This window comes from Salvia splendens, chromosome 6, assembly GCF_004379255.2.
Source record: "Salvia splendens isolate huo1 chromosome 6, SspV2, whole genome shotgun sequence".
Lineage (NCBI taxonomy): Eukaryota > Viridiplantae > Streptophyta > Magnoliopsida > Lamiales > Lamiaceae > Salvia > Salvia splendens.
Window position 1 is genome coordinate 37683991 of NC_056037.1, and position 21293 is coordinate 37705283.

The 21293-nt window shown below is 35.3% G+C and overlaps 3 protein-coding genes across 15 annotated transcripts; all 3 read right to left on the reverse strand.

Moving 5' to 3' along the window:
* Window positions 1-12: 12 nt before the first annotated feature.
* On the reverse strand, window positions 13-4466 carry LOC121807702 (two-component response regulator-like APRR5). 7 transcript variants are annotated; one of them, XM_042207976.1, is made up of 10 exons: window positions 4069-4200; window positions 3573-3673; window positions 3000-3162; window positions 2730-2891; window positions 2501-2631; window positions 2151-2363; window positions 1758-1929; window positions 1338-1659; window positions 397-1153; window positions 13-240 (listed from the first exon to the last, which is right to left on the reverse strand). In XM_042207976.1, exons 3-10 carry the CDS (start codon window positions 3055-3057, stop codon window positions 199-201), a joined length of 1857 nt encoding a protein of 618 aa, XP_042063910.1. In that variant the 5' UTR covers window positions 3058-3162; window positions 3573-3673; window positions 4069-4200; the 3' UTR covers window positions 13-198. The 7 variants fall into 7 exon arrangements, with proteins under 7 accessions (XP_042063910.1, XP_042063911.1, XP_042063907.1 ...); XM_042207977.1 differs by lacking the exon at window positions 3000-3162; XM_042207973.1 differs by lacking the exons at window positions 3000-3162; window positions 3573-3673 and having other exon boundaries at window positions 2151-2360; window positions 2504-2631; window positions 4069-4466.
* Window positions 4467-13165: 8699 nt separating this feature from the next.
* On the reverse strand, window positions 13166-14547 carry LOC121807707 (60S acidic ribosomal protein P1-like). The gene is made up of 3 exons (XM_042207991.1): window positions 14389-14547; window positions 14074-14286; window positions 13166-13390 (listed from the first exon to the last, which is right to left on the reverse strand). Exons 1-3 carry the CDS (start codon window positions 14455-14457, stop codon window positions 13337-13339), a joined length of 336 nt encoding a protein of 111 aa, XP_042063925.1. The 5' UTR covers window positions 14458-14547; the 3' UTR covers window positions 13166-13336.
* Window positions 14548-15938: 1391 nt separating this feature from the next.
* On the reverse strand, window positions 15939-20661 carry LOC121807706 (serine/arginine-rich splicing factor SR34A-like). 7 transcript variants are annotated; one of them, XM_042207988.1, is made up of 15 exons: window positions 20491-20659; window positions 20297-20381; window positions 19424-19460; window positions 18831-18951; window positions 18132-18197; window positions 17885-17959; window positions 17628-17784; window positions 17463-17509; window positions 17315-17372; window positions 17130-17179; window positions 16989-17045; window positions 16727-16809; window positions 16553-16612; window positions 16391-16451; window positions 15939-16235 (listed from the first exon to the last, which is right to left on the reverse strand). In XM_042207988.1, exons 4-15 carry the CDS (start codon window positions 18915-18917, stop codon window positions 16215-16217), a joined length of 822 nt encoding a protein of 273 aa, XP_042063922.1. In that variant the 5' UTR covers window positions 18918-18951; window positions 19424-19460; window positions 20297-20381; window positions 20491-20659; the 3' UTR covers window positions 15939-16214. The 7 variants fall into 7 exon arrangements, with proteins under 7 accessions (XP_042063922.1, XP_042063920.1, XP_042063923.1 ...); XM_042207986.1 differs by having other exon boundaries at window positions 18831-19361; window positions 20491-20658; XM_042207989.1 differs by lacking the exon at window positions 19424-19460.
* Between the last annotated feature and the right edge of the window lie 632 nt (window positions 20662-21293).

Sequence of the window (21293 nt, forward strand, 5' to 3'; positions counted from 1 at the left end):
CATCAAGTCAGATCAACAACAAAAGTAATTCAATTTATTTAAATAAAGTATAGTGATATGACTGGCTGGTGGTTTCCAAACAAGGGGCAATGTACGTCGATTATCTTGAAAGAATTGTGGAATGGATGTATCGGGAGTGATGGGGCGGGATACGGCTATTAACTAACATTATATCCAGGGACGGGATACGGCTATTAACTAACACTGCTCAGCCAGCTTCCTTCTGCTTTCATAGCGCACCTGTCAAACAAAGTCGGGTATTGATTATAAAAGTAGACCAGAGTTTTCAAGGAAATCCACCACATATAGTCACAGCATCACCAAACAAGTTAGTTAGTTTCGTCATACTGTGGTTTGGTAAACGAAAAAGACCTGAAGTAAGTAATGCCAACAAACCTTCTTCTCAAAGCATCTTTCCTTCCTCTTCAGTCTGAATTTTGTTAGAGCTGCTTCTCTTTGCACGGAACGGCTTGATGTACTATCATGAACATGAACTCCATCTTCGCTAGCAGCATCTGATGTGGCATTGACAACTGAGATCGAATTAATCTTGCCAATGTCACCAGAACCTATGCTGTGATGGTGGCTTGTATAGCTGTTATAGAAACCACTGTTACGACTCTGATCATTGGCAAAAGAAACATGTCCTGTATCCTCAAAAGTTTCCTGCTCCTGCCCTTGTTTATTATCAGTCTGATGCATGGTACAGTTGATCCTTTGATCAAGAAGGTCACGGACACTCTGGGAATTTGCGGGCTGATGGTCTGCTTGATGGAAAGGATTCGAATAAGCAAAAGGTTGTGAGTTACTAGCTGCGCCTGGACTAGGCAAAGGCGACAGGCCAGACTGTGCAGAATGCATTTCAGGCATCACAGCACCTGATCCGTTGATCACATTTTCAAATCTTACGCCTCTAACTGGAAATGGTTGAGATGTTTCTTTTAGCTGAGGGTCGGAAAATGGAGTTTCAGGTAGTTCGGGTTGGATCCCAGTCACGGAAGCATATTTCTGTGAGCTTATTCTCGAACCATGTGCATCGGAAGTATACTCAGGGGTATGATTGGATTGTTGTTTCTCAGAATTGGTCTCGAGGTCTTTCTGTTGATTACAAGTGCTTCGAGATGTGGAGTTGGGCAATGACTTGTTCACATACCTGTATGAGTTCATATCCATCACTGTCAATTGCATTCACATTGATAACAAAAGTCATAAGGAATGTAGGGGGAACACTTGATTTGAAGATCTTCGATGAGATGATGGTGGTGGAGGGACCATACTTAACAGGATATCATACTTAAAGATACAACAATGAGATTGATGAACAAGTGCAAACTCACCGAGAGAATGCTGATGCATCAGAATGGTTTATCCTGTGGGTTTCGTCATTTTCTTGATTCACTGAGCCACTAGGATGAGATCCTCTCAAAGACAGATCCAACAGGGGCAACATATCGAACTTGTTTGTGCTAGTATTTGAGGCGGGACTGGGCAAAGTGCCTTTACAACAGTTACTAAAAGCTCCAATTAAGTCAATAGCCTCTCTGACATGACTATTCATAGAACTCTGACCATTGACATTAACTTGTTCCGAAGCAGAGTTCTTGTCCTGTCCTCGTGTCGTTTCATTGCTAACATCTATGCTAGCCACAGTCTGCAGCCCTAATATCAAAATGACAAAAATGCAAATTGTTAAGCCTTTAACTATCCGTAGCTGAAAGAGTAAATGATAAAGACAGGAAAGGCAATAAGACCATTACCTCCCCCCTCATTATCATGAGCTATTGTTCTTCTAATTTCTTCTTGAGATTCTTTGTGCACATAAATATTTACGTCGTCTGAAAGACATTTATTGGTTTTTGGTTGTAAGAGGGAATGCAGATGCTCAACATCTGGTTCATCAGTTTCCAGCTCTGGTCTTGTGCATGAACTCTGCAGATATAATCCAGAGGTTCTATTTAATCATAACCGCACAGGATGATTTGGACATGTGTTCATTCAACTTGGTATTGATAATATAAAAATTGATGCTTTTATCATCTGTACCATCACATGGACTAGTGGATAAGGCGAGGTTGCATAGAGTATTTGGAATCCAGAGATGCATCAACTCCTAGAAGGAAAAAAAAGAATGTGTACAGAATTGAAAATACCTGGGCATCGGTTCCTTTCTCGATGCACTCCCTATTTCTCTGAACACATGCCCTATAACCACTCGAATGATTACTAGCAGCATTGTTCTCAGCTGTAGCTTCAATTTTCTGTTGACTTGAATGATTACTAGTAGCATTGTTCTCAGCTGTAGCTTCGATCTTTTGTTGAGCCATGCTCTCATCCAGAGGTACACGGCCAGCACCACTTGACTGCTTCATGATAAAAAAAAACGAAGGAAACTAGAGAGATAAGATTCTTGATCTTCAAGAAACTTTGTTCCTAAAAGTAAGAAAAATGCGAAAAAAAAAAGAAACTGCAAATTGTTTAAGAAAAATGGATAAGGCATCACAACTTGTTTCCTCCACACATGCTGCCACAAGTTCCTGAGCTCGTTTTTCCTTACAGGCTTTACGAGAAAATCAGCTGCACCTCTCAGCATGCATTTGTAAACTATACTGACCGAGTCATATGAAGACATCACTGCATTATCAAGGAAAGGTGTTTGAATCTATCACTATTGAACCATATTGGAAGAAATATTTGAAGAGCCAAACAAGGCAGCGCATATTTGAACGCACTTATCACTGGAATTTTTTTGCAAATATCATGCTCCATAATTAAAGTGAGAAGAGCATATCCAGAGATTGATGGCAATTCAACTTCTGTCAGAATAAGATCAATGTTCTCAGCTCGCGCTTTCAATACCTCCCATGCTTTTAAACCATCAGATACTGCCGCAACTGCTTCAAAAAAAGAAGAGGTGCTTAGTATGTGATTTCTGAACTACCATGCAACAGTATCAATCCACATGTAGAAGATTTAAATCAAGATCAAACAGACTAAATAACCAGAAACGTTAAATTGCCGGAAGTAAAGCTCGGACGCAAGAAATCCCTCGTAGAGCATTTCCCTCGTCCAAACATAAACAGGTACTGATGACCAAATTTGCAGTATCTCATTAAAGCCCCTGTCAGTTGAGATTCAACTATCCAGGAGTTTAGCTGGCATTATCTGAACCACGACAGGAAACTACTTACGTCAATAATTAGCTGGAGTGAGATAAAAGAATGCACAGAAGGACTCAGTATTTGATAAACAGGATGCAATTCACATCACATCTTTTAAGCAGGTATTTCCAACCAGAACTTAGTAGGTATCGAGCTTATTCTTTTATTGATGATTGACCATCATAATGAACACCATGAGGGCAGAAAGATAACTGTATATAGATCATATCCTCTTTCCTGAAGGAATGAAAGCGTTGTCTACCAAATTTATTGTTCTGACCTTGTACAGCTCAGAATTAAACTGACATAGATATTAACAAAATATAACTGCAAATCTACACCCAGCTGGCTAAAAACAAACGTATCTAAAGATTGAAGGCCACGGCCCAAGTTCAAGTTCGATGCATCTTTTACCTCTCCAGCTCAACCTGGTTGCTGCAAGTTAGAGATTATCCTCTTTGCCACATATAAAGCTCCTTAAATGCTAGCAGAATTCGAAAGCGAATAAATATATCCTGCGAATATGTTTCTAATTTCAAGTGTCAGCGTAAATTCAAACGTCCAAATCAACAATTTCAGTTCCAAGTATCGGTACGATGGATCCAAGCTTTCCAAATTCTTGTGACAACAGACTCAATGGTGCCAATACACAACCACATGATTTACTCATATAAGCATATGAAATGATCACCTTGAGAGGCTTTCAGGATTTGCAGAAACAATAAACCTTTTTCCACCTTTCCTATATAGAAGCTATATATAACTAACCAATCAACCCTAGCTTCACCTAAAATTCAAAATAGCTAATCAACAAAATACCTAACCAAACATATCCCCAACACACTGCATGCCTTATAATCAAAATCTCAAAAGCTAAAAATAAGAGCAATCACAGAAAATTAAAAGCAACCTTTGTAGCTACATTTCCTGAGAAGCGCAGCAATGATCTGTCGAGTGGAATCATCAGCTTCCACCAACAACACTCTCAAAGCCAATTTCGGCAGAAACCTCTCCCACCGGACGAGAGATGAGCTGCCGGCAGCATCCTCCGCCGAAGCGACGTTTTCAGCGGCGTCAGACGCGATATTCTGGCGGCGGTCGCTTTCAGCTGCGGCTGCTTCCATCTCTATGGCTCCGTCTTCACTGCTCAACACAACTTGTCCCATTTCTTTGGAGATTGGTGGTGGTTTGAGAGGAGGGAGGAGGAGTGGCAATGTGAGCAAGGATCAACAATTGAATCGACTGGAGAATTATACTTTCTTCAGCACCAAAATATCTCAGAAATGGAGGAGGAAATCGGGTTTATAGGGTACTTTGCGTTTAAAATAACGTAAATGTACCCATTTTGTTATCTCTTCCATATATGGGAAAAACGCCACCCACATTGGCGTTTTTTATTAGTGAAGACGCCACCCGCATTGGCGTTTTACCATTTTGAACCGTATGTCATCGTATTTTATGGAAATACAGGTAAGTTAAAAAACGCCGATATGATTGGCGTGTTACAATAAAAAAACGCCGACGGAGTTGGCGTGTTTAGTAAATAAGAAACGCAGAAGGGAATATCGTGTTTATATAAAAACGCCATCACGGATGGCGTTTTTCACTTAAGGGAGATGAGGCAAGGGACAGAAAGTCAACAGAGAGATGGGAGAGGGAGAGGGAGAGGGAGAGGGAGAGGGAGAGGGTAATAATGACTAGTTCTAGTTTTAGTTGAAGATAGGACAAGTAGTCAGAGTCACTAGTTGACTCCGTCAAAATGGAACTACTGCAAATATGTGGAGTTATGATTTGGCAAACAAACTTCATTTTTCATATAAAAATTTAAGTTAAAGTAAAAAATTTAAGTTAAAGTAAAAACCTACGAAACTTGTTACTTTGCAGTTTACATTGATCACCTATACATATTGATAGTAAGATTTGTGGTTTATGTATTGAGATTAAGATTTGAAAAAACTGCAAAGTCCAAGCAATTTTCGGTTAATTTTGTAACTTCAAAGAATATGATGAATTGTACTCCCTCCGTCCCGTGTTACTTGCACTATTTTCCTTTCAGGGCGTCCCAAGTTATTTGCACTCTTTCCATTTTTAATAAAAATTATCACCTACAGCCGCAATTGTTGACTTTGCTATACACTCATTCCTTAATCTCCGTGCCGAAAAGCAAACGTGCGAGTAGCACGGGACGGAGGGAGTAATAATTTTGACATATTTTTTCATTTGTACCATAATTACGTATTTGGGAGAAGTTATGTATAATGTGACAAACGAAATATACTAGACAAAACGTTTACCTACTTCAACAACGTCATGTAATACATCGAGTCAACTACTATCTTTGTTTTTTCTACATGTAATCGTTCCGTCAATAAACTCAAACAAAGTTGAGTCGTATTTCTTTTTGGGACTTCCCAACAAAGTTGGGACGGAGGGAGAACTATATACTCTATGCGTTCACGCATAGGAGTAGGAGTCTTGATTTTCCATTTTAGTTCATTCATGAACAGGAGTTTTAATTCATTTTTACAATCAATGATAATAGGGTCACACATTCCACTAAGTTATTCCAGTCATATTTCATTTAAAATTGGGACATATATTCCACTAACTTTTTTTTTATTTTTAATATTTCTTAAAATTTGTATCACTAAGAAATAAAACTCTTAATAGGGAATAAATTAATGTGACTATATATTCACATAGGATACAAAGATTATTGTAAATTATAAATGTTGACATAAAATTACTATTTTGATCTTAACCGATTATATATAAAATTGTCCGTAACGTATTAATCATACACAATTTGCGTAAGGATGTCATCGATTTAGTGGGATGGATCAACCAACATGATGGAGAGAACAATATAAAAATTCAGAAAGATAAATGTTGGGATTACAATCAAATCAAATGATGGCATTCATTAAATGTGAGCGATGTGACAAATTTTGATTTGAGATTTGGCTGCTAAAACCTCCCACTTTCCATACGTAGTGTAAACAGCCTTTACGGCACAATCTACGAAAATCAAACAGCCATGACTTTCTCTCCCTTGCATGTCAGCTTATCTGTGAAAAACGCCATCCGTGATGGCGTTTTTATATAAACACGATGTTCCCTTCGGCGTTTCTTATTTACTAAATACGCCAACCCCGTCGGCGTTTTTTTATTGTAACACGCCAATCATATCGGCGTTTTTTAACTTACCTGTATTTCCATAAAATATGATGACATACGGTTCAAAATGGTAAAACGCCAATGCGGGTGGCGTCTTCACTAATAAAAAACGCCAATGTGGGTGGCGTTTTTCCCATATGTAGAAGAGATAACAAAATGGGTACATTTACGTTATTTTAAACGTAAAGTACCCTATAAACCCGATTTCCTCGAAATGGAGTCGCCTTTTTCTCACTATTTTCATCTCAGACTTTTTTTTTCGACATAATTCTGATGTTAACGTCTTTGCAGACTTGCCCCTAAACAAATTATATGTATGCCTTTTCACCCCAAAAGTTAGGCAAATGGTTTTTATTATCTAAATTATACATTAATCTTATTAATGAATAATTTTGTATATTAAAAATAGTTAAACCTAAAATTTCAAGAGTTTAACAAGAATAACAAAATAATTTAGCTTTGCATGTATTCCCTCTATCTCAAATTAATATATTCATTGTATTTATTTTCTAAATATCACGAGTCATTTATTCTTTTGACAAAAATTAATCATTTTAATCTTTCTAGTTGTATTCTCTATTTGCTTACATAGTCCATAAATTTTAAAGATGGTTTATGTGTGTGAGCTGGAGAAGCACAAAGACGTGCCCCTGTAGTTCAAATACACAAAAAATGTTTTCTTTTTGTTTTGCAGCATCATTATATAAAATTATTTTTAGCGCAACAGTAGAGATGCTCTAAGTTCCAAAGAATTAGTAAGATGTGGGAAATTTTATCGGGAACGACACTATTCATTGAGGGTGGGGGAAGACGCTAAGTCAAAAGCAATTGGTTTATATTCGGAAGCGATTGACATACGAATAATTGTATAGTGTGAACTTATTCAAACTACAGGGTGGAAAGTGCAATATACAAAACTTTAGGGGTTTATGCAAATATGGTGAGGGGTAAAACTGGCTGAATATATAAAATATCTGTAAGCCTCCAATGTATGGCCCAAATATGCCACGTCCCATAATAATCAAAATACCGAAAATACCCCCACATCAAAAAGTAACGGCCTATTGGTTTTTAGTGCTTTTACCCTCGTTTTATTTCCTAATATGATATTCGGTCACATTTTATTTCATAATATTTTCCCAAATTTTAATATTAATGTGGGCCCAAATAGAAGATATTTTTGAGGTTTGTGGATAAGACCTGGACACATGGACATAGGGATGTCAATCGGGCCGGCCCACCGGGTTTCGGGCCAACCCTACTAGGAAATGGTTGCGAGCCGAACCATTTGTGGTTCCAACTTCGGGAGTCGGAGGGGTGATCGCCAGAGTCGGACATTTTTTTGTTGTAAGAGTGAAAGAAAGATTGAGAATTGTAACAATGGAAATGAGAGAATTTAGATGAGAATTGTGTAGTGTGGTGTGAAATTTTTTATGTGGAAGTGGGGGGTATTTATAGATGAAAATGCGAATTTTTGGGGGAAAAATTTAAAAATAAATTAAAAGTCAAGAAAAAACGGATATAATTTTTTGAGAAGTGGGAAAATATTTTTTTTTTATATTTTTAATCAGATTTTTTAATTAAAATTCGAGTTTTTTAAAAAAAAGAAAAGAAAATTGCCAACGGTATTGCCGTTGGCCAATCAGAGGAGGACACGTCAGCTGATCGCTGGCACGGACGTGCTCGATGCATCGAGCAGTGCCGTGCCAGCGGCGAGAGCGCAGCGGCGGACAACGGGTGTCGTGCAGCTGGCACGGACGGACGGACGCCGTCCTTCAACCGCTGCGGATGCTCTAAGATTTTTTACAAAAAAGAATCAATAATATTAGTCCCGCAATAATTAGAACATTATGTTTTTTACAAAAAAGAATCAATAATATTAGTCCGCAATAACTAGAACATTCCACATATTGAAGAAGAAATATTATACTACCTCCATCTCTCCATCTCATATTAAGTGTCATATTTAGTGTGTGTACGAATTTTAAGAAATGTAAAGAAGAGTGGGTTGAATAAGTTAGTGGACTATGAATTTCACTTATATATATTAGTTTTTATAATAAAATGTGAGTGAAATTGATTAGTGGAATGTTGAGTCTACTTACCATTTATGGTAAAAGTCAAATGTAACTCTTCTTGTGGGATAGACCAAAATGATAAAATGTAAGTCAAATGTAACTCTTCTTGTGGGATAGATCAAAATGATAAAATGTGACACTTAATTGTGGGACGGAAGTAGTATCATACAAGTTGCCTTTTTATTATCGAAGTTGAAATAAATGTGGCCATGCATACATTAAGTCAAAATCGATTTATGTTTTCATTTTTGTCAAATAATACCATCAAGGATAATGACTGTGATATACAATTTGTAACCTTAAGCAACTATTATTTCTAAGGATTTGTTTGATAAACTATCTATGTTTCGATTGGGTAGGAAGATATGTATTATTGTTTGTGCTAGTATATATATCTGGTTGGTATGTTTGGTAATTTAGTTAAGTGAAGAGCAACATTTTACTCTCATTAGCCATAAAAATAATATGGCTCATTCTGTAGATTAAAACATGTGTACCAATCACACGATTATAAGAAGCCTTTACTTGCGCTAATATAGCTATCAAATAATTTTGAATATTCACGCATTATACTACTAATGATGTCTCAATGTCTTCTAACTCTATTTTGATGACTTTTTTTTTCTTTTTTGGAGTATATTTTAATAATTTTGAAGTTTCTGACTTTTAAAGTAATTTACAAAAATTACATTAGCCCATTTGACGCATATCCATTTACATCGTTTGAGAATAATTTTAAAGCATGGATTATCCAATTGAGGTGGGAGTTGGAGATATGGACAAATTTTGCCCTACTTTCTCACCCAAACATTCGTTATGCCTAAATTTTGAGGTAGCCTATTCATCTTTATGCCTAAAACCCTACATTCTTGGATCTTTTGCCTCTATTCAAAGAGAAAGATAGGGGAATATGTCACGTTGATCATTGGACTCGTTGATATTTTCTAGTTGCTGGTTTGAGAGAGGTAATAACACATGGGTCAAAGAAATTAAGTCTAGTTAACAACACATGATTATGGCAACAATAATAAAATAATCAAGGGGAAAACATCAAGAACTTTGACATGTTCTCCGAAATTGTCATATGTAGGGGTGGGTAGGTACGGTATACCTTACCGAAACTACCATACCGTATACCTTACCGTAAATACGGTATGCGAAAAAATCATACCTTTACCTTACCAAAGTTTTCGGTATACCGAACTTCGGTATACCTTATTTTCGGTATGACGAATTTCCTTACCGATACCGTACCTCATTTTCGGTATACCTTACCGAAGTTCGGTATACCTGACTTTCAACATCAATTAAAATAGAAAATTAGAGCTTTTAGAATATTATTTATATTTTATAATTTTAAAAATAAATTAAATATAATTTATTCATAATTATATTTATATTTCACAATAGATTTTATAATTTAAAAATATATAAAATATATTTTATATATAATTTTGCTTATATTTTTGTGGTATATACCTTAGTTTACGGTATATACCGAATTTCGGTATGGAGCGGTATACCGCGGTATTTGAAAATCCATACCGTTACCTTACCGAAATTTTTCGGTAAGGTATCATACCGTACCGAAAGTCACGGTATACTAAAAATTCGGTATTTTCGATATTTTTTCGGTACGATAAGACCGGTATTTCGGTATTTCGGTATTTTTCCCCAGCCCTAGTCATATGTACAGTGGCGAATCCAGAACCATAAAATGAAAGGAATAAAGTCAAGAGTGTTCGCGTGGTGATGGGTGGATTGAGGTGGTGTTCACCGGAAGTTGGAGCCTTTTAAAATTTAAAGTAGCAACTAATGTTTTTTTTTTGGTTATTTCAATGTGTTTCTCGTACCACGGTTTTAATGATGTTTGGCATAGAATAGAACAGAGTGAAGGATATAAATTTTGATGTCTAAATATATTTTTTTTAAAACATTCTTATTCTTGATTCTTATCCTTATTTTTAGTGTCTTAACTAAAATTAAAGAACACTAAAGACACTAGTGCTGTATCACTCTACACTAGTTCTAAGCACACCAAAATTATATCGACAAAATTTCAAAGATTGTTCGATGATAGTAAACAAATGTTTTTATTCCATAACACTAAAAAGAGTCACATGGACTATGTTGAAGTGAATCAACAGGAATAAACATCACCTACAAAAATTTCAATTTGCTTAAAAACAACCTCATCTTACAATCGATATTTGGCTTCCGACACAAACATCATATGCCAAAACTAAATAACCTCCATTGATAAATTTATAGCCATTTGGAAACCGAAGAAGCAACTAGGAATATACCTGCAAAATGTCAACAAATATATTAATATAAAAAAGTATAGAAGGTTGGGTATTAAAAAAAACCATTACCAAAGGATTTTGAAGTCACTAGTTCAAAGTTAAGTGGATTTTATAAAAAAAATGTCATGTATCACCTTTTAAGTGGCCATTTTATATTCATCTAGATATTAGTGGATAAAATAAAGATAAACAGGATATTGTAGAAACAATATTTTATAAGTAGAAGTATTATTAATTCGTATTTTACTTCATTTATTTTATGTTGTATGATTTTTAAGTTATACTTCAATTTTATGCACATGGTAATATTTAAATTTTTTTTACTATAAATATCAAATATAAAATAATACTATTCACTTCCTCCCTATGTACGCGATGCATTTAATTTTGATACGTGAATTAAAAATTTGATATTTAGTGAATTAAATAGAGATTAAAAGTAACAGAGAATAAAGTTTGGCAAGCCTCAACCTCAATAAAAGAATTTGCATCATTTAATAGATTAAAATTAATTATGTACATGAATGAGAGAAAAATAAATATTTTGCGAAACAATAAAAATAGATTGGGTTGAATAAAGCTCACGGCTAACGGCTAACAATCGTTTCGAAGCAATGCAAACCATCAAACTGCGGAGCCAACTTGGGCGACACAGCCACCGTCGACTTTTTCTCGCTCCTCTCATTTTCCTCGTCCTTGGGGGCCGTCATTCCGGCCATTCCTCCATCCTCACCATCCTACAAATCACAAAACTTCAACACATTCCAATATTATTAAAAAAACACACACACAAAATAAATTAGGTACGCACATTGGTGTTGGAGATGTTTTTTCCAAATAAATAGAGCCCCATTGCTGCTGCTGCAGCAGGTGCTGTGACATAAACACCATTTAGAGCCATTGTGATTTTTCTTTTAATACAGATTTTTGAGCTCCAAAGTTTGTTTTAGTGTTTATTGAGAGAGGGATAATATCTAAAAAGAGAGAATATAGGGAAGGGATATTATGAATGGGAAGATGGTTTTTAGATTAGATAATGTATAGATAAAGCGTTTATGAAGGACCCATTTTGTGTGGGATTTATTTTGGCCATTGCTTTGTAGTTTTGGATATTTTCAACCATTTGTTTTTTTTTTCAATTTTTATTTGGTGGTGACACAAATCCTTTTCTTCAATTCATGAATAGAGAATTCTTACAAGAACAAAGCCTACATTTGTTTATTTTAACTTTTTGTCGGTGGGTGAAGGTTTAATTTCAATAGAAATATAATACTATGATCAGTTTGGTATAGTTGTGGAATTTTTTTTTGCGGTATAAATCCCTCGGTACAATTCATGAGGCATGGATTCCCAATTAAATTGCCATCAAATAATAACCATATTTTAAATGTATAAACTAAATATTTACAGAATCCAAATTGTATATTTTATTTATTTATTAATAAAAAATCCATTTCATATTTACTAGACACGAAACATACTTGCATGTGATTGGATAACTTTATCATAGTTAAATCATGAGACATGAAGTCTCAATTAAATTGCCATAAAATAATAACCATTGCTTTACAATATATACTTACTGATTTTTGATAGTAGACGGAATTTAATACGATTAAATTCCCTCGATTAATACGATTATTTTTCCCTCGATTTCTCTCACTCTCAGTTTTGAATTTTCTCTATGTATACTTTATATTTTGTATTACAATATAGTACTATGATGTACACTGTCAAAACTATTGATAGTAAACAGTAAGCCATCTACTAGTACAAGTACAACACGAGTGTTGCTAATAGACAATATGACGTCTACAAAAAGATTAATGATAGACATGCAATCCACCAACGCCATGAATGGTTTAAGGGAAAGAGTTTCAGTAAAATAACACAGATTTATGCACGTTTTGGAGCAGAGGATGATGCTAGAACCTAAGGTAGCAAAATCAAACCCAGCTTTAGCGAAATCTATAAAAATTTGTTTATTTGCCAAAGAAAAAAAATGAAACTAATAGATGGGACGGATGTTCCGGCGGACATCTCGACGAACTTCCCAAAACACCTCCTGCCACGTCATAAGGACATCCAACTGCATAATGGCAGACATCCACAAAAAAATTAAAAAAATCGAAACGTCCGCAGGGACGTCCATCGTGTCAACGCAATGACGTCCCGGAAAGCCGCGGAACTCCGGTGACCGCAAGCCGCAGCGGACATCCACATCCGTATGCATGCTGCCTAATGGCAGACGTTGGATCAGCGTGTCCGCATCTGTATGCATGCTGCCTAATGGCGAACGTCTGGCACGCCGATCCAACGTCCGCCGGGACATCCGCCATTGTGGATACTCTAAACGTTATACAATTCGAATTGACAATCTAGTTGATTTTCAAACATAAGATAACGAATACAAAAGCAGAACTTAAATAGTAGTATAAAATTGATGTTAGCGTAAGATGAGTAGATCCCTTGATAACACTCAAAAACTGAGTACCAGAATTGTCAAGCAGTATTAAAACTGCATTACAGTAAGGCATAATAGCTATAGATTCAAAAAGGCCTAACAGAAGTTCAACAGAAATGTAAAACAAAATGCAAATTCAAACTATAAATTCCCTTAATCAAACAAGCCAAAACCCATGTCATCGTCACTTTCCTCCTTTTCTTCCTCCTGTAATTAGAAACAAAAAGCACAACATCAATCCACAAAACTTCATAAGAATATATACAGACATGGGGTAAATTAAAATTTACTTCTAATCTTCTGATGCAAAATTAATTAAGAACTAATTCGCATGCAAATTACTTCTGATGTTGTTCAATCGACAATGTCACACAATGACACGATCAATATAATACCATAGATAATAGGAGTAACAATTCTATCATAACAATCCTTGAATCCATTATAAATATCACCAAAATCCTTTATAGCTGTAAGCTATACACAAATTAAGAAAATCATAAACTACTTCTAATCATCTTAACTTATTTCAGAAGTAGCTCAAGATTCAAATCCATACCAAAAACACACAACTACCTCAAATTATTTAATTGACAACAATCTCAGGAAATATATATATCATTGCAATTATCAAATAATGTAAATTAGAAACTACTTCTACTCTTCTTGCCTTATTTGAGAACTAGCTTAAGACTCGAATCCATATCAAAACGCACAAACAGTCTCACAAAATCAATAACTTCTATGTAAATTATAATTCCATGATAACAATACTCGAGTCTATCCTGAGCATCACAATTATGTTCTAGTCCTGCTTATTAGAGATCGTACACACGATTCAAATTAATCTACAGAAAATCTAATTTATAAAAAAATAGATCAAATTATACCTTCTTCTTCTCCTCAGCAGCAGGGGCAGCTGCAGCGGCAGCACCACCAGCGGTAGGGGCAGCGACGGCAACCGCGCCACCGCCACCACCAGCGCCGACGTTCATGATGAGATCCTCAACATTCCTCTTCTCGCAAAGCTTTGCGAAAAGGCTCGGCCAGTAGGATTCAACCGACAAATTGGCAGCCTTCAGCAGAGTCGAGATTTTCTCCGCCTAAAAAGGGAATTCAACCAAAATTAAACACAAGAACAACTCGAAATTCCAGTGAAAAACAAAAACGAAAAATACGAAGATGTAAAATCAGAAATTAATTACAGTGATAGGAATTCCATCGTCGTGGAGGACCAAAGCGGCGTAGGTGCAAGCGAGCTCTCCAACCAACATGTTTCTCTTGCAGTTAGGGAAACTAGGGTTTTGCAGATGAGAGAGGGAGACGCTGCGGCGAGTGATTTAGGGTTTGCATACACACGGGTCACCTATGTATCTATATATAAGAAGAGGTGTGCAAAGGCCTGTGGCCCAAATCAAAGAGTTTTTGGGCTTTCTCGGTTTATTGATGGGAATTTACTTGATTAGATTGCAGGGAAAACTGGAAAAAAGATTATTATGGTAAATTCCATGATTTGGTATTTATAAAAATAAGTCGTATTTGGTAGAAAGAAAATGCATAAAAGCCATGTCTTTAATTTTTATAAAATAAAATGTTGCCGTTTAACCAAAAAAATTTACTACTAACAAGTATAAAAAATATCAAACTTCTGATTTATCTGCCAAAGATTAAGAACAAGAGTGGATTACAAGGATTACAAGTTTATATTACTTGTATTAATTTATTAAAATTATTATAGTTCAAGAGTAATTTTACATTTTTTCAATATAAATTTTGCTGCTACTATTCTCATATACCTTACTAGTTACTAGTACTAAATGGCAATTTTATTCATAGCCAATATAACAATTTTTGATAGGGTTAATAGCCAATTAAATCACGAAGTTTGGTCCGTCCCATGAAGTTTAAAATTGGAATATTAAATCATGAAGTTTCAATTTTTCTCAATTATCCCATCTATGCAAAAAATCATCGATATTCGAAATGAAGTGTTTTATGAAAATAAGTATATTCCTTCTTTTAATTATGTTTCTTTATCTTTCCTTTTCTTATTTTAATGAAAAAGTTAATTTTTGAATATCATCAAAAGATAACATTTTGTGCATGGATGGGATAATAGAGAAAAATTGAAATTTTATGATTTATTATTCCAATTTTAAACTTTGTGGGATAAACCATAATTGATCAAACTTCATGGTTTAATTGGCCATTAACCCTTTTTGATAGTGTAACTTGTAAATCACTTTCATACATAGTAGATGTAAAAACAGCAATTACCAAACAAAAAATCTGCCAATTTGATAAGAAATCTATGTAGGATAAACTTAAATTGAAAATTTATATGCATCATACCTTTTAAAAAAATAAAGATACTCCCTTTTAAAAGTAGTCAAAATTAACTGAAAAAAGTAAATAAAAAATAATTACTATATTTATCTTGTGTATAGAATAGGTAAATGTACCTCTTTAAAATTGGAAAAAATAATAATAATAATAATAATAATAATAATAATAATAATAATTCATTCTCATATACTAGTCATATTATAGAATGAATAGAAGCGCTCTCTTTAAATTTGTATGTACTATATCTTGGCATGGTGTTGCTCTAAGGTTCACCTTTTCCATCACAAATTTTTTATTTACAAAAACACTAAACATGAGTCATGACCACCATCTGTCCTAAATACAATTTCTACAATTACATTACATTTTATAATAGAATCAGATAAAATGCTGTTATCAACAAACAAGATGTCCACAGTAGTAATTTCATAACATTCAAAGTTGTCTAGATACTGTTTGTTTTAACTAATGACAGAAAACACTTAGAAACACTGCAATGACAATACTAATCCAAATGCGAATAAAGTAAATCTAGTCGCAGAAAACCATAAAGCCAAACAAATCTCTCCATCGAAAATCAAATTGTGAATAAACTAGATCTCTAATTCGATAACAAACATCCCCAAGTTCTAATAATTTTCGATGTCAAACGAAGTTTCAGCTGAAGCCATCGTCCCGCACCAAATCAGGCACTGCCGGACCTCGCCTGCAATATAAAAAAAATAAGAAAATATAAAAAAAGTTATAATATTCATTTTACTCGTTTCCGATCCAAAGGAGAGAAGAAACTACAAAGGGCGTGAAATGATGCACTTCACATATATTAGGGACATCCCGTTTTCATTTGGAGCAGGGCATTACCGGAAGTGGAGATGCAGACCTCGATTTGGACCTTGATCTTGATCTGGACCTCGATCTGGGTCTGCAAATATATATCAGGCAAAGCCCAAGAAAATGAATAGAGATGTTCAGAAAGTGAAACAGCAGAACAGTATCACGGCAGTTTCATATCTACCAACGTACCGAGATGGTTTGACAGGCGAAGCTGAGGGTGATCTTGAAGCTGATCTGGGCAGTGACCTGCTGCATAAAGAACGACTACTTTTCAGTGTCTGGGACCAGATATGAATATCATACAATATCTTCCGCAGTGAGGCATGTGCTCGGTCTGCTTCTGAACAAGAGCAATGTTCATACCTTCTCTTCCTCGGGCTTCTGCTTCTGCTTCTGCTGCGACTCCTGCTTCGGCTTCGGGATGGACTGCCCTTGTATTCCTTCACCTAAATAAAGTTCACAGCAGACGAACCAAAAATGTAAGCATACAATTGATCAACCAAACATCATTGACCAAATAGCAAAGGCATACAGATAAGAATGAACAGCAAAGGCTGAAATGCAATTTTGAATGATTATAGACAACCCAACCAAGATAAAGCAAAGAGTAGAAGAAAGGGGATACCCGGATATAAGTTCTGGTCCAAGGGTTTTTGAACTCACTATCATCAAGCTTACGCATCTGATGAATCAAAAAGTTTGTTTGAAGAAATTAAAAGAATTGGAGTGATTATTAGTATAATATGACTAGTTAAGATAAACTTACAGCATATTTCATGTCCTCATAATTAGTATAATCAACTAGGCCGTACGTTCCTGCAGAGAAAATAAAGCTCAGCACCCATTTCAGGCTACTCATTCATTAATGACAATGGAAAACATTATCATCAAGATTACAACAGTGCAGCTGACAAACATGAATCTGTTATCTCTGCTGTCAGTAAATGATACCTTCACTATCTCGGGAAACTTCAGCAAAACACACATCACCAGCTTTCCGCATATGATCCTGAAGCATTTAATGCAAGGATTAGTAAACAAGCCTAGTCAAACATGCACCGTATTAAAAATTAGAATGGAAAAATCCTAATTAACTAACCTTTAAATCTTGCCAAGAAGCAGAAGAAGGAAGCCCACGCACAATCACTGTTGCAAGAGGTACCAGATCAAGGGAAATCATAAGATTATGAAAGAGACTTTCAGAAAAGCAGCCATATTCAGACAACGATAGAAACATTTCAAATTTCAACCAGAAACAGCATACCTCGATAATCAGAATGGCGGGACACACCAAATCTGCCACCACCGCTGCCACCACCGCCTCCCCCACCACCTCCCCTTTCACTATAACCACCACCACCACCACCACCACGACGGTCACTAGAAGAGGATGGTCCTCTGCCACCATGAGCAAGTTCAACCTGAATTCAGAACCAAATTAGCTAGAGAAGGAAAAAGACACTATACGATTTACAAATAAAAGGATAGGGAAGATATTCAAGTTTGAGAAAATGCTCTCACCCTCAAACGGCAGCCGTCAAAGTTATAGCCATCTCTGCCCCTTATCGCATCTTCAGCATCCCGAGCATTCTCAAACTATATATACGAAAATAGACGAAACAGGAATAGAATATTTTGCATCAAACATTCCAGGACAAGAAAATAACATCAGAGGGATAGAAATTTGCATTGAAATATCTGGAATATTATATTTGAAATGCATCTTGCATAGAGCAAATTTTGTGCAGGCCGCAGGGAAGAAAAGTACCTCAACGAAACAATAGCAAGGAGGACGAGGTGGACTCTTCAGTTCAATATCCAAGATGCGACCATACTACATGAAAAAAGTGTAAGCAAATAAGATTTATTATTAATGCACTTGGACGAGGTAAAAACAAAATCACACTACTATTTGATATAAATGCTAGATCTTGTCCATTACTATCACATAGATATACCATTAGAATTTTTTAAGTAGAGAGAGAGATTCATACTTTCAAGGTTGAAGGTTGAAAATATAAAATAAGTAATGCGAAATGGGAATAGAAGAAATATTAATATATACAGCAAGCATCCAAAAATATCAAATATGGCTTTACCTCACCTGAATCTATAAATGTCAACTTTCTGTTTTTCAGAAAGTATGTAATGTTTATTTTGAAACTGAAATACATGAAAGCTAAATGATATTGAAACAGTAGAAGTTCACTTTGCAATTGAAAACTGGATAAAAATTCATAATTGTTATGCAACTAACCATCTATTTTAACATTAGAATTGTCATGCATATCAGCGATTCAGCATATCAAACAAAAGAATAAAACATAAAGAAGAATTTCAGATAATAACTTCCTACAGCAAGAACAATTAAGTACCCAACTCAAGTCCATGAGATATTAGAGGGAGAGTTGGCAATCAGAATAATACATAGTCAAATTTAGTCAAAGCTCACGATAAAATGACAAACCTTGTAAAATATGTCTTCGACTTCTGATTCCCTGATATCAGCAGGGAGGTTTCCAACATAGATGGTGCGAGAGAATCGGCCACTCATTTTTGGTCTTTGTAGGTGAAGTCAAAGAAAAATTCTGCAGATGGAAAACACTTATGAATGGGTAGACAAGTTATAGCAGTTAACAGTGCCAGCTTAGGTAACCCTATATGTCTTCGTCATCATCTGAATGGTTTGACATGAAGGGAAAAAATCAAACAAGAACAAAACTTATGAAGCAAACCAAGAGAGCAATCCTTGAGGTGAGCAGTGCTCCACAAGCTCCGTTGCTCATATGCTCCAAGATACTCCAAAGCAATTATTTATTTGAATTAAAATATGATCTCCTCATCCTCTAATTTTTTGCCAGATCAAATACTCTCCAGAGAGCGAGCAAGTACTTCCAATTATATAAATATACCAAAAACTCCACCCTGACTTCTCCCACTCCCATTCTACATCCCTATGTATGATTGCAACGCTCATATTTGTCCAAGCGCTTGACATCTATCATAAACAAAGCGTGTGTCATGAAATGAGACAATAATGCCATATACTGATGTATTCACCTTATTTAGACCTCTTTACGCTGCAGAAAAAATGGTCCTGGAAAATATGTATACATTCAGGGATCCAGTATTGATTACCCTTTCTGACATGATATTTATATCAGTAAGAGGTAAAACGTTTATTTGTAAAAGAACAAAATGGCCTGAACAAACAAGAATCGCTAATGATTTTGCCACTATGGCCAGCTATCCACCAGGAAGCAATTTGTGGGGAAATGATATGGAAAAAGACATGTTTAAAAACCAGTAAATATGCACGAGGGCTTTGAAAGAAAAGTGTATACAAAACAAACTAATAGACACCTCTTTCCCTAGGCCTTTTCTTGGACTATTGTCAGCAAAAAAAAAGACTCGCATTGCAATAGTTCATTAAATTTAACTAGAAGACCCAGAATACATGTGGATTTGCATTCAACATAAATCTCCCACTCCAGAAGACCACGAAAAGCAAAATGACTGGCCTACTTACACCAGGTAATGCTGTTTGTAATCATACCTCAACTTGTTATCCATTTTGAAATCGTTCTTTCAAGTTTACATAAATGGTTGACACAAAATACAAATAAACTAGTATCTCATTACTTCTTAAGGTTTTAAACTTGGGGTATTGGTCCCTAAAACCACTAATTTTGGCCTGATTCTGGAATTTCCCACCACTTTAAAATTGGTCAAATTGGTCATAACCGACATCAACGAATTGCATTCAAACAAAATTTACTGATACAATTAGCTTTACATTCGAAAGCTTGGAATTGGAAATCTAATACAATGCCTAATTTAAAACACGCATAATTAGAATGCTAAAAGGTAAAATTCCAATCATGAACCCGAATCCGGTAACGAATTACACCGACGCGTGAAGTAAACACATACCCGAGCAAATAATAGTAACTCCTCACACACAAATCAACTACTGAAGCAGAGACTCCGATGCCTTGTACAGCTAGGGTTTCTTCAGCTGAATCGAGTGAAGCGGTCATGAAAAATCGTGAGTTTAGCGTGAAATGAAATATGAATGCCGGTAATTAGGGTTGAGAAAATGAAGAATCTGCGCGATTTCTACATACCTTTTTCGAATTCGCTTCGCTGCTGGCTTGGTTTAGGGCTCAGCCTTCGCAACCAGCATATTATATTCCCCTTTCAAGTTTTGCTGTGAGGGTGCTCTTCTTTGGTAAAATTGCATATAGCTCCATAAACATAAACCTATGAATTGGTGCTTTGTATTTAGACATTGGACAAGAGACCATGACTCCAAATCCCGATCTATTTGTTCGAGCCTTCCAAGAGAGACTATATATCAATTGAGTTACATTTCGTACTATCTGTTAAATATTCAAAGCAAATATAAAAATTCAAAATTTTATTTTATTGAAATTGAAATTTGATATGGTATGGAGTCCATTTTATCAATAATATAATTCTTCGAATCATATATACATTTCAAATGTATTGCTAAGACCTTTTCGATAAAGGATTTGTAATTGTATAGATAGTGTCACTAAAAATGGACGTAAATAACTTGAAAGTTGTTGACGGACAACTCTAATTTTGTAGTTGAATTTAGATTTTTGAAGCATGTACCATTAGAAAAGTATCGTCGGTAATTTTAAAATGTTATTTTCAAATTCTGCATTCAACTCTATAGAACAGAGTTAGTATTAGGCAATGCATTTTAGAGATGCAAACAAAATTTTAAATTGTGTACCTTTTAAACTAAAAATAAAAAGAAGGTGGTTGAAAGCTAAATTTTGGATATACTTTCATGTCTATTATATAGACTTGATTCTTATACGTCATATCGTATTAGAGTAAATTGATTAGTCACTAAAATTAAAATTAAAATATTTGATTATATAATTGACGTTAGTGT